The sequence below is a fragment of the Canis lupus genome, chromosome 16 (assembly GCF_003254725.2).
Source record: "Canis lupus dingo isolate Sandy chromosome 16, ASM325472v2, whole genome shotgun sequence".
Lineage (NCBI taxonomy): Eukaryota > Metazoa > Chordata > Mammalia > Carnivora > Canidae > Canis > Canis lupus.
The window spans coordinates 19,056,817-19,073,483 of record NC_064258.1 but is presented as its reverse complement, the minus strand read 5'-3'; the positions used below and the strand labels follow the sequence as shown (position 1 = coordinate 19,073,483).

At 47.6% G+C, this 16,667-nt stretch overlaps 1 protein-coding gene across 6 annotated transcripts in view; it reads left to right on the top strand.

Moving 5' to 3' along the window:
• Positions 1-16,667, top strand: part of PAXIP1 (PAX interacting protein 1) — a 50,061-nt gene that overhangs the window by 28,292 nt on the left and 5,102 nt on the right. For 5 of the 6 annotated variants that reach the window (XM_049094791.1, XM_049094795.1, XM_049094793.1 and 2 more), the window contains 10 exons: positions 447-1,101; positions 1,550-1,644; positions 4,433-4,528; positions 5,433-5,570; positions 6,229-6,350; positions 6,738-6,922; positions 7,966-8,009; positions 9,877-9,947; positions 11,190-11,292; positions 12,261-12,429. In XM_049094791.1, the coding sequence (XP_048950748.1) occupies positions 447-1,101; positions 1,550-1,644; positions 4,433-4,528; positions 5,433-5,570; positions 6,229-6,350; positions 6,738-6,922; positions 7,966-8,009; positions 9,877-9,947; positions 11,190-11,292; positions 12,261-12,429 (1,678 nt within the window). The remainder of the gene's footprint in view (positions 1-446; positions 1,102-1,549; positions 1,645-4,432; positions 4,529-5,432; positions 5,571-6,228; positions 6,351-6,737; positions 6,923-7,965; positions 8,010-9,876; positions 9,948-11,189; positions 11,293-12,260; positions 12,430-16,667) is intronic. The other variant, XM_049094796.1, reaches the window with a different exon arrangement.

The following is a 16,667-nucleotide window of genomic DNA, read 5'->3' as shown; positions in this document are numbered from 1 at the left end:
GAGAAGTCTGTGGAATGTTGCAGATGGGGAAAGGGTCCTGGTGAGGCCCTGTGCACTTCACATCGCACGGCGGTGCCCGGACTCCCACTCAAGGCCCCGGGAGTAAGTAGGATGCTTTTGTTTTTTCTCACCTTTTCTGGGGCAGCCCTGTCACTGTGCTCTAGAAAACACATCAGCCATGTGATGTTTGTACTAAGTCATGAGCTTATTCTATTTTACTTCTTTTCAAGTTTTGGTGGTCTCAAAATAGGAATTCACATTATTGAAGTTGGTGATGCTTTCGTAAATATAAAATGCTGTATTGTTTTTGAAGCTTGCTGTTTGGTGCTTCCTATTTCTTTAAACATTAAGGGAATGTGGGAGATGCTCATATTCTCTCAATTAAGGGAACGTTAGTACATTTCAGTAATGATTGCTGATGATTTTGCCTAATCTTTGTTTTCTAGATCTTACAGTCCCTTTCTGCACCTACAAAAAACCTAGAGCAGCAGGTGAATCACAGCCAGCAGGGCCACGCGAATGCCAACGCAGTGCTGTTCAGCCAGGTGAAGGTGGCTCCGGAGCCACACCTGCCACAGCAGCCACCACAGCCACCACCGCCCCCACCGCCACCGCATCCAGTGCTGCACCTTCCCACCCAGCAGCTCCTGCAGCTCCAGCCGCAGCCGCAGATCTCCCAGCAGCCTTACCCTCAGCAGCAGCCACACCCCTTCCCCCCACAGCCGCTGCCCTTCCCCCAGCAGCCCCTGCACCGGCCCCAGCAGCCCCTGCAGCCCCTGCAGCCACAGCAGCAGCACGCCCTACAGCAGCAGCTGCACCAGCTCCAGCAGCACCAGCTCCAGCAGCAGCAGCTGGCACAGCTCCAGCAGCACAGCCTACTGCAGCAACAACAGCTCCAGCGTCTGCAGCAGCAGCAGCAGCAGCACGTGCAGAGCCAGACACCCCAGGCCCTGCCACACCAGGCACAGCCCCCACAGCCCCAGCACCAGCCTCTGCAGCAGCCCCTTCAGCAGCCTCCGCAGCAGCACCAGCCCCAGCCACCCCTGCAGGCCCCACAGCAACCACAGCACCAGCTCTTCGGACACGACCCCGCAGTAGAAAGTGAGTTGTGTGGAATTTATCTGCCTTTCCTGAAAGTCTCGTACTTCTTTAAATGCTGAGAGAGCGGGTTTGAGCATGGGGTGAGGATTCACATCAGAATCTTGCACCCAATGAAGGACTTGGTTATGGAGGAGGTGTATGGTCTCTGCAGCTGGGGACGGCATCCCCCTCGAAGTGCATGTCAGTGTCCTCCAGGAGGAGAGTTGTCCCGAGGGCTGACACAGACGTTAACTCTGTTGGTTTCATTTTTAGTTGTGAATATAGACAGTACAGCTAATGTATTCATAGCAGTCTTTCCAGTGTAGTACTCAGGCTGCTGGTGGATGTGTCCTGGTCAAGAGTGATTCACTTCATAGATTCAGATTAAACTCAGCAGAATGAACACTTTAGTTTTTGTGCACGTCCGCATATTCATGGGGTTTTACTTTTCTTGTATAATTTGTGCCAGTTCCAGAAGAAGGCTTCTTACTGGGATGTGTGTTTGCGATTGCGGATTATCCAGAGCAGATGTCTGATAAGCAGCTGCTGGCCACCTGGAAAAGGGTGAGTCGTGCTTAAAGAAGTAAACTTTGTCCTGAAGACTCTCCTCTCCGAATATAACCTGAGCTTCATTCACTTGGCTGCCCTGACACATGCACATCTGTGTTTTGAAAGTATTATGGGCATTCTGTTTTATAAGATTTTATTTATTCATGAGAGACACAGAGAGGCAGAGACACAGGCAGAGGGAGAAGCAGGATCCCTGTGGGGAGCCCGATGTGGGACTTGATCCCAGGACCCCGGGATCATGCCCTGAACCCAGGGCAGACTTTCAACCGCTGAGCCACCCAGACGTCCGTATTACAGGCATTCTTATTCATATTCTCTGTGACCTTAGGCAAACCACTTTTTTGGGCTTCATTATTGGTTTAGCTGTAAGGGGAAATGTTGGACTTTATCATTCTTCAGATTTTTTCAGTTCAGATTCAAAGGGGTACAAGCTATTTGTATGTAACTGGGGACGTAAGAGTAAGACCAGGATTTTGGTGCCCTGGAATAGGAACCGTCAGCTTCCATGTGCCTTCATCATTTCTGTCTCTAAAGGCAAGTGCTGGAAAATCTTAGAGACTCCAGCTGGGAAGGTCTCTAGTTGTGAACTGTAGTCCTTGTATTGCTTATTTTGTATGGTGGCCTTTAAAGAAAAGGAGAAAAAAATACTTTGCTCTTCAGTGTCACAAATCAAAACAGACTCAAATTTAAAAGAAAAAATGAGTTTAAGTATGTTTCCAGTATACTTTGAATGTGCTTCCCTCTGAGTGTTCCTGTTGTTCAAACCCTGCTCTGTGCCAAGCATTCGGTAAGACACGGGACGTTGATGAATGTACAAGATTGAGAAAACTGTGTATCAGTTGGAGAAATAGCCATCTGTCCAGGGTATGAGGAGGCAGGATGGCCGGTACAAGGAGAGCTGTAAGACAGAATATCATCCTTTGGCTGAACGCAGCACGAGGGCCAGTCTCGGGCCAGGGGCCTCAGAGCTTGGGGCCAGGAGGGTGTCATGAGTCAGGTGCCTCATGGGCAGCTGGAAGTAATCAAGTGGTGTCTTCAGAGTTCTCAGGAAAAGTGACGCTGGCCGAAAATGGCATGTCCAGTCTGTGTGACGCATGGCGCTGGAAAGGGCGGTGTCCTCGGACTTCCACCATCAGCTCTCCCTCTGTGCAGAGACAGGAAGGGAAGTGTTAGGCCGAGAGTGGAGGGAGGTGCCAGACAGATATGAAAGTGAGTGTGGGGAGGAGCCAGCCTCAGCTGGAGCAGGAAGAGCGGTCTCCAGGGGCAGCACAAGGTAGAGAGGGTGCTGCCAGGCCTCTCAGTGTGCTTGATCGATGACATACTGATCGGTGACATACCATCTGCTGCACCTTAGTGACTTGGAGCAGCAACGCCTGTCACCTTGCTGTTCCCTCATAGGTGGGAGACACGGCCGGTGGTGCCACAGGGTGTCTGGGTTCAGGCTCTCTGCTGAGGTGCTGTCAGTGGGTGGAGGGGGCCTCTAGGCTTCATTGCACAGGCCCCTCCCTAGGCCTGGGGTAGCCCTGGGTTCTCCCAGGGTGCGGGACCTAAGGCAGAGCAAGGAGGGAGCCACCGCGTGTCTCATGACTGTCTTAGAAGCCGCACGTAGTCACTCCATCATAGTCTGTTGGGCCAGCAGGTTCCCAGGCGAGGGGCCTGGGCTCAGCTCTGAAGGGAGGTGCACCTGAGGATTTGTGGGCAGTGTTTTAACCACCACGATGTCCTTCTTTGGGCAGTTTGAGAGTGACCTAGAGATACTCAGGAAGGGAAGAAGAGGCGGGAGGGAGGGAGTTTGGCCCTGGACTAGCCTTGGGGAGGGGCGCGTACAGTGGTCGACCCAGTGTCCGAGCTTCGGGGAATTAAATCCCAGAGACTCACTCCAACGAGAATGGTGATGTGGCCAGATGAGGAAGGCTGGGGGCAGGAGTGTTCCAGGCGGTAGGAGGTCAGGAGATGCGGAGCAGGTTGGCTACATTAGTGATTTCCAGAAGACATGGCAGGAGCGCGGTGTGGCTTCTGCTGGGGAGCGAGAACCAGTGGAGTGGGAAGTGGGTGTTTCTGTCACGCCTTATGAAACTGTAGACGAACTGCTATAATAACTGAATATAAAAAATGAATGAAGCAGGATGGTTTTGCGGGCAGAAATTTTATCATAGTGCAGGTCTCTCTCTTGTGGTGCACAGTTGTTTGGACTCTCAGCAGCGCTGGCCTGCACGCAATGCCCATGGTCAGACCTGGGGCAGGCCCTCCCCCCGCTCATGATCACCATGAAATGCCCCTTCTTAGTAGTCACTAACTTCATACTGCTTTTTCTTCTTTCTTTTTAATAAGGGCCCTTAACCAGGGTTGCTCTGCCTGCCAGGGCATGTTTGGCCATGTGTGAGGATGGTTCTAGTTGTCACACGTTGGGGGGGTGGGTGTTGTTGGTGTCCAATGGGTACAGTCAGCAGCGCGGCCAGTTCACAGCACAGCTTCAGGTGGTCTAAGACATCAGCAGTGCCAGGTGGAGAAAACCCAGTTTCAGAAAGAGAACATTGTGTTTCTCATCTCTTTCCTTCTGGAAATTCAGATTAAATGAGTGCTGGAGTTCATTTTTATTTCATGGTGCTGGGTAGAAAACCTGGTAAATACAACCAACATATACACATATTACACTTTGGTGAAATACACTGTAAAAAATAAACAGTGGACTTGTTTGATAGCAGTCTAATCTGAAATAATAATTCCCTGTTCTCCTGAGTCCATGAAGTTGATTACGACTTTGGGTCTTGTGTGTGTCCAGATAATCCAGATGCATGGCGGTGCTGTGGACCCTACATTCTCAAGCCGGTGTACACACCTTCTGTGTGAGAGTCAGGTCAGCAGTATGTATGCACAGGTGAGTAGCGTGGCCTCAGCTGCTACTGCAGCAGTGTCCCTTTTCACAGACCGTCTAAGGATTCTAGAGACCGGTGTCTGGAGAGGAACTTTTTTCTACCTCTAAAAGTAGGGAAGTGCCTTCTTAGTAATTTTCATCAGTCTTTGGTGGGACGGATATGTTTGTGGATGGAGAAAGTTCAGGACACCCCTGGTAGTGTTAAGGAAAGGACACAGGCCTTTGGCTTGCTTCAAAGCTGCACTGACTGAATGGGGGGCGGTTGCAGGATTTCCCACTATTGTGGGGCTATGTACGCAGGGCTGGACTGAACGTCTGTAACGCCCCCTGGGGCACGGTCCCCTTGTCCATCCCCTGAAGTGCCATCTCTTCTCCTTTCCTGACAATGTGGTTATTAGTGGATAGACCGCGGTCAGTAGGTGTGTGGTGAATGGCCTCCCACAAACTCCTCTTAAACACGGTAACCATATACTGGATCCCCTTTCTAACTAAAAATGTGGCCATGCTCGTGACGGTTTTTTTTTTCTCTCTGTGGTTAATTTTTAAGTGGGTAATTATATTTTTTCCGAACTTGTTCTCATTGGGGCTTCTGTGTTCTGAAGGGAAATGTTAATTTGGTGATCATAGACTTCTCATGCCACAATTGAAGTTATTTTGGAGGCCATTGTAAAATGTTGCTTTGGTCCCTGTCACAGGCTATTGGTGTGTAGGTGGCCACATTCATAGTTGTGTGGAAGTCAGCCTGCTCCTGTGTTGTCACTTAGGTAAATCGGGTGCTCTGTGTCACGTGATCCCCATGGGGCTTCTGTAAAGGTGTCACTGTAGTTATACAGCCTGACAACTGGGTATTTAATCCTGCAGCTGCAAACACCCCGGCACAGCAAACCTGTGATTTTGTGTTTGGTAGGCGATCAGGGAGAGGAAGAGATGTGTCACTGCGCACTGGCTGAACACGGTCTTGAAGAAGAAGAAACTGGTGCCGCCTCACCGTGCCCTGCATTTCCCGGTGGCATTCCCCCCCGGAGGAAAGCCATGCTCCCAGCACGTAAGGGACACCCCTCTGCTTCGTGCTCATTCTCCTCCTCCCTCAAAGTGGCCCCACACTGCCTTTGTCTCCCACGTGGGCCCCAGGGTACCGGTCCCGGTGCACTCCGCCTGGCCCCGGCTCCAGAGGGCCCGAGTGGCGCCAGTACCTCACTTCCTGTGTTCCTTCAAACCGGCAGTTTCCTGTGGAGCAGAATTTAACCACGTCTCTCAAATCTGTAACACTACTTAAAATCCAAAAGTAAAGCAGGCGCCTTGCACCGGGAGTGGCCCCTGCAGGCAGGACCTGATTCATAGTTGTAGGTTCTCACTCAGACATTCTCAAAATTGGCATCAGTGAGAATGAAGAACTGGCTGAGTGTTTACGTGCTTAGTAAAACAGTTTTGTTAGAATGATCTGAATGGTGTCCTGTTAACACAAGAGAGGCGTTCCCATAGTTGGTGTCCTGATTCCCAGCTCTCCCTCTGATGGCTCCGCATGAACCCTGTTTACCACAAAGTGCCGATTTTGACGCTCGTCGGAGTGGCGTTACGGCCTCTGTGCAGAAATGTCCAGCGGAGGCTGAAAATACATGCGCATAAAGCAGGCCCAGAGAAGGAGGTGTTTGCGGGTTAGATCACTGCTGCGTTTTGGCCTTATTTGCTCTCTTTGTGCTTAGATTATTTCTGTGACTGGATTTGTCGACAGTGACAGAGACGACCTGAAGCTAATGGCTTGCCTGGCGGGCGCCAAGTACACAGGCTACCTGTGCCGCAGCAACACGGTGCTCATCTGCAAAGAGTAAGTGCGGCTCTGGGATTCCCATGGCGAACTGCCTTCTTGCGTTTCTGAGCACAGCCTGGCGTTGCTGGGAGTTTGCAAATCGATGTTTGTTAGAACAAGGGCAGTGATAGCAGAAGTGTCTATAAAACACTGGAAGGAAATTAGATGAATTAGGGAGATGAGAACTAATTAGGTAGTGGGAATAAGGTAAACCTTTTGAAGTAGTGGATGACCTGGTGACCCAGCAGGAGCCCTGGGACGTGTCCTGAAATGACCAGCTGGAGGTTATCATCACCTGTGCTAAGATACCCCTGGTATTTCTATGTTGTTGAAAATAAACATTATTTTGAACAATAGACAAGTCTAACATTTAAAAAAAAATCTTTTTTCTTTAAAAAAAAAAAGACCAATTGGTTTAAAGTATGAAAAAGCCAAGGAGTGGAGGATACCCTGTGTGAATGCCCAGTGGCTTGGCGACATCCTCCTGGGGAACTTCGAGGCGCTGAGGCAGGTGCACTACGGCCGCTACACGGCGTTCAATCTGCAGGAGCCATTTGCCCCGACGCAGCATCTGGTTTTAAATCTTCTGGGTAAGTGGAGTTTCACGGGCTGTCAGACGAAGAGGGTTACACATGCTCCTTCCGCTTCTTTCTGACCTGAGGCATGGTCGCGGCACTAGCTTTCCCATTGTTTGTAATTGACATCATTGCCTGTCTCCTCACCCCCCCTCCACTCCACCCTGCGCAGGGGTTCCTTCTGGTTTGCTGTGCTTGTTCACCTTTATAGTAGATGCTTACAGCTGGGGGGAGCACTGTTATCTCTTCAGCCAGCTTGGGCTTCTCCAAAACACCCCCACCCCATGGAATGTGCCCTGCTTTCTCTCCTTCCTTTGTAAGTGAGCACCCCAACTCCTCCCCTTGCCCTTGCTGGACCTTGGGCAAACATGTGCGTGCCTGCTGCTGCTCCTGGACTGTGTGGCCTCCTGCTCCTGGGGTCCGTTACAGCACTTGGTTCTGCTGCACATGCTTAACTGAACGCACCCAAGGAAATGATCATTCAGGCTTTGCTTTCATATGCTTGCTTTTTAAAAGCTCATTCAGCTGGATTTTTGGATGGCTTTAATCATGAGAAAGTTCTTCATTTTGAGCCATAATCTCCCTCCCTGGGACATATGTGCCCATCTGCCTTCGGTTTTGAAATGAAAGCATTGCAAAGACTCATTGTCCTTCCCCGAAGCATTTAGTTCGGCTGTTGTGGGGGGGGGGGCGGGGGGAGGGACGTGCTGTGTCCTTCATGCTGGGCTCCTGTTGCCACAGGGGATTGTGGCTCCCAGACATGGCCGGTGGCCCCCAGATTGGGCCATGGAACAGCTTTGCTTTAGGCCCCTGTCACTATGCTCCTCGTCTAGAGGATGCTGGGTACTGAACTCCCTGAGCACAGCTCCAGAGCTGCTTGCTGCACTCCCTCACCTGCCGTTGTACTGGAAGCATCAGCACAGTCTTTATATGCATCCTTGATAAGTGCCCATGAGGCCACCTATGTGTTGAAGGCTAACCCCAGAAAAGGGTTTCACAAACAGGCTTTTCCAATTCAACAGTATGTTGTTGTAAAAATAACTTGTTTCTCTCTCTAGATGCTTGGAGAGTCCCACTGAAGGTGTCGGCAGAGTTGCTGATGGTAGGTTGAGTCTTTGGCCCAGTCGCTTAGGCCGTCACATCTTAGAAACACGCAGTGGGTATAGATTTGTATTTGTCAGTTAAAAACTCTTCAACTTGTCAGCATAACAAATGAAGTTGTATCTTCTCGCTTCTCATAAAGTGTTTAGCACACCTTGGGTCTTTCCCCCCTCAGTTGATGGTATTGTCCCTCGTAGGTACTTACACACAGAGAAGCTCGGTTGGCTTCAGAGCAGAGAGTGGAGGAGGAAGTAGGACAAGTGCCCACCTTGTCTCTGTCACCTGTGCGGGCTGGGAGCCCTGAAAGCAGCCCTAGCAGCTCCGACTCATTCTGGGCTGCAGAGGAGATGAGGTTGGCCTGGCCAGGTTGGGGGAGGTCTCTGATTCAGGACTAGGAGCAGGTGTGAGTGCCAGCGGATGCTGTGTAGCTGGGGGCCATCTCTGATGGTGGCACGTGCATTGTATTTTCTGGTGTGTTTCCGTGTCACAGCTCAGTAATGTCACACTGTAGAACATGTCTCCTGCTCACGGTCACTGCTGACGCTCCTGCCACCATGAGGGCAGCTATGGTTTCGTTGTTGGTGGTAGTAGGGCTTCGTGCGTGTTACCATATGTACCCACCTGGGTTGTTTCAGTAATGGACTTCTGTATCACGTGCCCACTGATGTTCAGTGCATCCCTGAGAGCTACAGAGGAGATTGAGGGTTTGTGTCCCCTAAACACCAACTGAGGAAAGGGCTCCTGTCAGGATTCCCTAGTAGCGTCTCAGCCTGTGCTCTGATTGAGGGCTTGCCCGGCTGTTTTCCAGATCTAACCTGGAAGCCGCTGATGATCATCACAGTCTCTTTCCTTCATGCTCATGATCATGTGCTCACATGGGTTTGTTTTTCTTTGCTTAAACTCATAATTATGATTTTAATAAAACATGACCAGCCCTGACACATCAGCAAAAGCCAATATTCTCCTAATTCCTTTGGAGGAAAGAAATGTTGAGTGGCTTTTAAGGTGAGGCTGGGAGCGTGGTCATGAGTTCTTCCCTTCCCAGACCCCTCTTTCTCTGTGGCTCTGTGTCAGCAATTACAGAGCTCTGGGTTTCTTGTTGCTGACACGTCGTGGTATGGACACTTGCGAGTGCTTGCTGGCTGCAGAGAGCTGAGGGTGGTCTCCTTGTCACAGTGGCAGTGAGAGAAAGTAGAGCCTGGTCCCATGTGTGACTGGGCGAGGAGGTCCCAGGTGTTTTCTGTAGATGTGCTGCCTTCTGTTGTGGTCTTCTATATACAGCAGCTGTGTTTAGAAAGTGTTATGGTCAGTTAATAAGATAGGTAGTGGTTTCACACAGTAAAATAGACACAGTGTCTCTGGAAGCAGTTCTGGGAAAGCTACCCTGCGGCACCTGGTCCTGCGCTCAGCAGTGTTGCTCATCTGCCCAGTGTGAACCGCTATAGGCAGGATTTCTGCTTGAGGAGTAGTCGTTTTCCAGGGAATGTAACTGCAGTGAGAATGTTTTCCAAATTCCAAAGTGGGACACAAGACATGTTGGAAGTAAAAACTGCCATGCAGTATTGAAGGTGGAGGACTGCATGTGCAGCATGGGGGGGTGGGGGAGACGGAGACCTCCTCAGGGCATCTGAGGACCGGGAGGCTTGGGGAGCCTGGAAGGCAGGCTGAGAGGTACACAGAGGTTCTGGAAAGCCCTCCTGCTCCTGGATGGAGACTTCCTTGTCACTCTTCTGGGCTAATGCTGGTTTTGATGCAGTGGAGAGCATGAATTAATGTAGGAGAGGGGTTGGTTATGTGACACATAAATCTCTTGGAAGCTCCCGTGTTACTTGTGAGAGTGATTAAAGTGAGTGATATTTTAATTACAGAGTATGAGACTACCTCCCAAACTGAAACAGAATGAAGTGACCAACATCCAGCCTTCTTCCAAAAGAGCCAGGTATGAATGGTCCCATACGTCTCTTGTGCTTGGTTATTGTTTACAGGGCTGTTTTAGAAACTGGTCACAACTGGGGAAATTTCTGAACATTTCACAATAAATTGGATTTGTTTATTGCTTCACAACTTTGTTGTGATTGGGATATAAAGGTGGGTAGACAAGTATTTTTTTTATTAAAGAAAAAAAGAATCTTTTCATTTTTTTTAATTTTATTTTTTAAAGCAAAACTTTATCAGAACCTCAGTTAAAGTATAGCTGCTGTAGCAGAGCAGGTGGGAGGCCTGGGTGGGCTGGCTGTGCCAGTGTGTATGGGACTGTGCCCTCCGGGCACGCCCTGTGACTCAGGTGGGCAGGGGCCAAGACCCCTTTGGAAGGACATATGTGGTACACTGGTCTCACCTGCTAAAAACCTGGTTGGCCAGTACGGGTCAGTAATGAAGTCCTGCCTTATGTGATTAGTAAGGCACAGCAGATACAGGTTGAACTAGGGAGTTTTCTTCTTCATCCATGAGTCTGGAAAAGCCCTTATTTCTGAGCTGGACTTGGCAAACCACAGTTTACCTGCTTGGGCTGCCCTGTGCAGTCACAACCTTCTCGTCTCTCCGCTGCTCTGCATCATACTCCTTCCACCCCACATTACAGTCTGTGAATTACAGAAGTATTCAGTAGCATCCTAATTGTGTGACTTTATAAATTTTTAAGAGAGAGAGCGTGAGCAGTGTGGGATGGGCAGAGGGAGAGGGAGAATCTTAAGCAGATTCTGTGCCCGGTGCACAGTCTGACCTGAGACGTGATCTCATGGCCTCAGGATCAAGACTTGAGCTGAAATCAAGAGTTGGATGCTCAAAATCAAATCAAATAAACCTTAAAAAATTATTTTACCTGGATGATTTCAAATGTAAGCTCAGTGGAATTGAAAATTTTAAGGATATGTAAAGACTGAGTGATTGAATTTAAAATGTGTGCTTAAGTCAGATGGCTTGTTTTGAGCCTTTTGGTGTAAGATGGGGGTGAGTAAAGGGCGTGTGAGACTCGGCTGCAGCTCCCGGGACGCTGGCTGGGTAAAAGGGGTGACTGTGTAAATGGTGGGAAGAAAAGACAGGTACCACTCATTTTCCTTTACAGAAAAATCCCCACATGGTTAAAGCTCTGGACAGTTGTTAAAACTATTAAAATCCCTTGTTGGCTAAAGAACATTTTTATTCTAAGTAAAGTCACCTTTCTGTTCTATTTATTTTATAGAATCGAAGATCTGCCACCTCCCACTAAAAAGTTAACACCAGAATTGACTCCTTTTGTGCTTTTCACGGGGTTTGAGCCTGTCCAAGTCCAACAATATATTAAGGTAAAATTATATTCTGCTTTCTCTGAGGGTCTTTAGCTTTGTGCTTTTCTGTGTTTATTTGCTTTAGGATAGCAGTTTATTAAAATAACATTTAATCAGGAATACCCTTTTACCACAGTCTTTACAGCGTATGTTTATAAAGTAGTTGTATTTCTTACAATAACAAGTGGTCATGAAATTGTTAATGAGTCTTCAGCTTGTTCTGTGCTTTTTATAGTTAGTTTTATACTTAGACACTTTAATAGAAAATATGACTGGTGATTAGAGCAAGACCCATATTTATAGTCACGTGAACATGCAAGCCTGCTTGCGCGCCATCATCCTAGAACCCCCAGCGTAGGGGGTATGCCTGCCACTCTGCGTCTCCCACTGAAGCCACAGGCCACAGCGTGGAGGGCTCTGGGGGAGTTGGGTTCGTGTGTGCTTGGATACTAGGTGGGAACGCGACCTTACAGACGCGTCCTGGAACAGCAGCTTCCCATGGGCAGGGTGGGGCGAGGATTGCGGTTTCAAGTCGGCCTGCATCGTGTTTGATTTGTATGTTGTGCTTTCGGTTTTTTAAAGGAAAAGAAACAGTTACAAATGCTGTTGTAAGTTTAGTGCAATTTTTAATTTTTTTACTTTTACAATTGGGTGTAGTCACTGACCTCTTGTTCACTTGTTCGTGTCTTCTCATCACATCTCTGCTAGGAGTCTGTGAAACCAGAGACTGTATGTCACTGTGCTTCATCAGCACCCGTTTCAGCTATAAGCTTGGGCACATTCACACCTTTCATGAGATGTGCTGCCTGGTTCTGGGGCACTTTATCTGTTAGGGATGTGGTGTCTGACGGAGAAGTGCTCTTTTTATCGGGGTTTGTGTGGACTTTATTACAAACACGTGCACCGTCAGCACCATTGTGCCGTCTGTGCGCTGTCGGGTGGCCCGTACCCCTGCGCTCATCTCTGCTCTGTGCTCCTGCCTTTAGAAGCTCTACATTCTCGGGGGCGAGGTTGCCGAGTCCGCGCAGAAATGCACACACCTCATCGCCAGCAAAGTGACGCGCACGGTGAAGTTCCTGACGGCTATCTCTGTGGTGAAGCACATCGTGACCCCAGAGTGGCTGGAGGAGTGTTTCAAGTGTCAGAAGTTTATTGGTAGGTGGTGGTGTCACTGCCTTAGTTTTTCATGCTAAAAACTGACCCCCCCCCCCCATTTTCATCCCAAGAAACATCTAGTTTGCTTTTTTTCCTGAGAACTCACCATTGAATTGACAAATAACTGGCTGTGACATGGAAGGAATTTGATATTTTTGCATCATACTATGAAATGGAAAGGTTGTGGTCATTTGGACAGCGTTAGGGGAAAATAAGCTCTCTGCCACTGCTGTTTTGTTTCCTGGTCAATGCACCTTGTTTGGACACTGGCTGTAGAGTGTGATTCTCCCACACAGTGGTGTCCATGAGTGTCTTGGTGCAGTTCTGATGGCAGGTTCCGTCAGAGGGATGGGTGTCTCCCTCCCATCGCCCTCCCCTCACCGTTCAGAGCCCTCAGAGTGGCTTGCTTCTAGGCAGTGAGGCTTACAGACAGCATAGGAAGGGTTTTCCCTTTGTCAGTGTCCCCAAGTGTTTTCACACCTTACTACATAGGGAGTCCAGTCTGTTTCTCCACAGAAACTACGTGGCCAAAATTGACACGCACCTTTGTTAGGTAAGTTAGCGTGAGCAGCAGTGGCAGTGCCTTCTGTGTGTGGGTGTTCCCAGGGCATTGTGACTCCCACATGCACGTGCTCAGCCCCCACTTGGCCACCAGTCTGGGGGGAGTGAGAAGAGAGGGGTTTGGCCCTGTGACAAGCTTCACCACAATCTCAGTCTGATTTCTTGGTTTTGATTTTTAAGCCCCAACCACAGTGGTGCAGAGACTTAGCTCCCCTGTGTTCCATTCCCCCCATCCTGTGGCTGTGACCTCACTAGCCTCTGATTAGGGCACACACACACCCATGTTTCTATGCCAGCCATGTACCCCAGAGGCCGCACCCCCCTTGCTGCTGCCCCTGGAGCAGTGGGATGATATGGATCCACCAGACCCACAGACCCTCCAGGTCCCCACTGGCCTTACACTGTTCTGACCCACAAAACTAACCTAATTTGTCCCTAATAGGGACAAATAGTTGTTAATGTTAAATTGAAGTATTTCAGATCCATGTTATTTTCTTGGCCACTGGTGTTTAAACCTAATTCAGTCTTTAAAACAATTAATAAAGGTATATATATTTTAAAGTTCATGTAGTCTAATATACAGATGAGAAAGTATGATCCAGAAAATTATCTTATTATAAACATATATTATTTATAACAAACCATAGCTATAAGCAAAGCTATAACCAAACTTAAAATTCCATGATTCTGGATCAAAATCAATCATAGGAAAGAATCATTATATGAAAATAAATTTCCAATTACAGTAGTATAGTCAATTCTCATTACTCGTGGTACTTCTGTTCTACAGAGTAGCCACAGACCCCAAATTCTAGAACACTGAGCCATTGCTCTCAGAGGAAACACAGGGCTGGGTTCCTGCAAGCCCTGGTCACATTTTAATCAACTGATCAATATCTACATTTGTAGGGCTCTGTAAAACCTTGTTTTATGTGTACCTCTGTTAGAATCTATTCTTGCCTCCTTCACACTGGCCTCCGGGCCAGCTGTGCATACCTGGGGGCTGAATGAAGCCATCATAACTCGTGCTTTCTCCATACAGCACAACATGGCCTCTTCCCTGGGGGGCGCCGCAGCACCACAGTCCATGCTGGGGCATTGGAAACTACAGAGTCACCAACAAAAAGCATAAAAATGTAAAAAAATAAATAATAATACTAAACAGACCGTAGAAAGGAAACTTTCTTACAGTATATATTGAATGAAGGCAGACGTCTTCTGGGAAAGGGCACGCATTTGGAGGCTCTGGTTTGCCACTGCTATGTGTTTCTGCAAGTGACTGCAAAAACTCCACAAATACAGATTTGAGGTTCCAAATGTAAAATCCACATATAATGAGGATAACTATATTAATACTTAGAAATTTTTTCAATTGAAAATAATTTTTGTTCTTAAAAGATATTGGTGGGACACCTGGGTGGTTCAGCAGTTAAGCATCTGCCTTTGGCTCAGGGCGTGATGCTGGAGTCCTGGGATTGAGTCCCACATCAGGCTACTTGCATGGAGCTTGCTTCTCCCTCTGCCTGTGTGTCTGCCTTTCTCTGTGTGTCTCTCATGAATAAGTAAATAAAATCTTAAAAAAAAAAAAAAAGATATTGGTGAAATACAAAACCTAACAAATGTAGGCAGAAGAAAAAAGTTGTAGGAACAATTCCTATAAACATATATATTAGCTCCCAATTTTGTAGAAGCGCTATAAAATTTAAAATGTGACAGTCTGTTCCTTCACTGAAATTTGAGTTACTTAATTTATCAAGGTTGTGAAACATGATTTTTTTTTATCTGTTTATAAAGTTTATAGCAGTTTATATTTCATGAAGTTTTGGTTGACTGACTTGGATTTGTTTATGGCATAACCATTGATCTCTGTTAGAAGGTGGTTTAGTCGTGTTGTAAACATTTAATAGTAAATAGTAAATAATAAATAGTAAATAGGAAACATTCCACATTTGACACACCCCCCCCCCCCCCAGATATCAGGATTTAAGAGAATTTTTCTAGTTTACAATAATTGCCTTTTCTGAGTGTCATGGTGTTGGACTCAGACAGTCCATAGCCTTTTCACAGTGGCTTCCTCAATTTAGTGAGATGCACCTGGGTTTCCTCTGTCTTTTCACAGCTTTAGAGCTGGTTTCTTCATAGCGTTGAGCAACATTCCACTGTCTGCCTGGACCACAGTTTATCTGCTCACCAAGTGATGGGCATGTTGGCTCCTTCTGAGTTTTGACAATTATGAATACAGTCACTGTCATTGTTCTTATGTAGCTTTTGTGTGGATGTAAGTTTTCAACTCCTTTGAGTCCGTACCAAGGGATGTGATTGCTGGATTGTGTGTGTGGTAAAGGCACGTTTAGTTTGGTGAGAATCCACCACGCTGTCTTCTGTGTCTGCTGTACCACTTTGCACTCCCGGCAGCAAGGAAAGAGAGCGCCTGTTGCTCCACATCCTTGCTGCGTGTGGTGTTGCCAGTGTTTTAAACTTCCACCATTTTAACAGTGGTAGAGTGGTAATCTCATTTTTGCTTTAATTTGCAGTTTGATAATGACACAGAGGATATTTTCATGTGTGTATTTGCCATCTCTCTATCTTCTTTGGTGACATGTCCAGACTTTTTGCCCCCCCCCACCTTTTTAAGATTTTATTTATTTATTTATGAGAGACACACAGAGGCAGAGAGACACAGGCAGAGGGAGAAGCAGACTCTCTGCAAGGAGCCCAGTGCAGGACTCGATCCCAGGACCCGGAATCATGCCCTGAGTCGAAAGCAGACGCTTAACCCACTGAGCCACCCAGTCGTCCCTTTTGCCCTTTTTTTAAATTGGGCTGTTTTCTTATTATTAAATCTCAAGGGCACTTTTTGTATATTTTGAAAGCAGTCCTTTATCAGATGTTTCTTTTCCCACCATTTTCTTCCAGTCTGTGGCTTGTCTTCTCATTCTCCTAACACTGTTTTCCCAGAACACAAGTTTTTAATTTTAATGAAGTCCAGCTTATCAATTATTTCTTCCATAGATTGTGCCTTTGGTGATGTATCTAAAGTCCTTGCCATATTCAGGGTCATCTAGATTTTCTCCGATGTTCTAGGAGTTTTATAGTTTACACTTGGGTCTGTGCTCATTTTAATTTTTTTTAAAGATTTTTAAATAGAATGAGAGAGCATGAGCCAGGGGAAGGGGGCAGAGGGAGAAGCAGACTCCCTGCTCAGAAGGGGCCTGACGTGGGGCTCGATACCAGGACCCCAGGATCATAACCTGAGCCCAAGGCAGATGCTTAAGCTACTGAGCCACCCAGGGGCCCCCCATTTTAATTTCTGTGCAGGTGTGTCTGTCTAGATTTAGTTTTTCGCATGTGGACAACCAGTTGTTGAAAAGGTGATCTTTGCTCAGTTGTACTGCCTTTGTTCCTTTGTTAAAGACCCATATATGTAGTTTATGTGGGTTTCTGGGTGCTCTCTCCCCGTTCGATTCTTTTGCCGGTGCCACATGGATTTGATTCCTCAGCACTGACGTGAGTCGGGCACTAGCGGTCCTCCAGCTCAGCTCTTGTCCTTTGGTGTTGGGTTGGCTGTTCTGGGTCCTCTCCTCCCATCCAACCTTAGGATCAGTTTGTTGGTATACGTAAATCATTTGTTATTAATACACATTTAAAGATACTCTTTTGCCAAAAGTTTACACTTT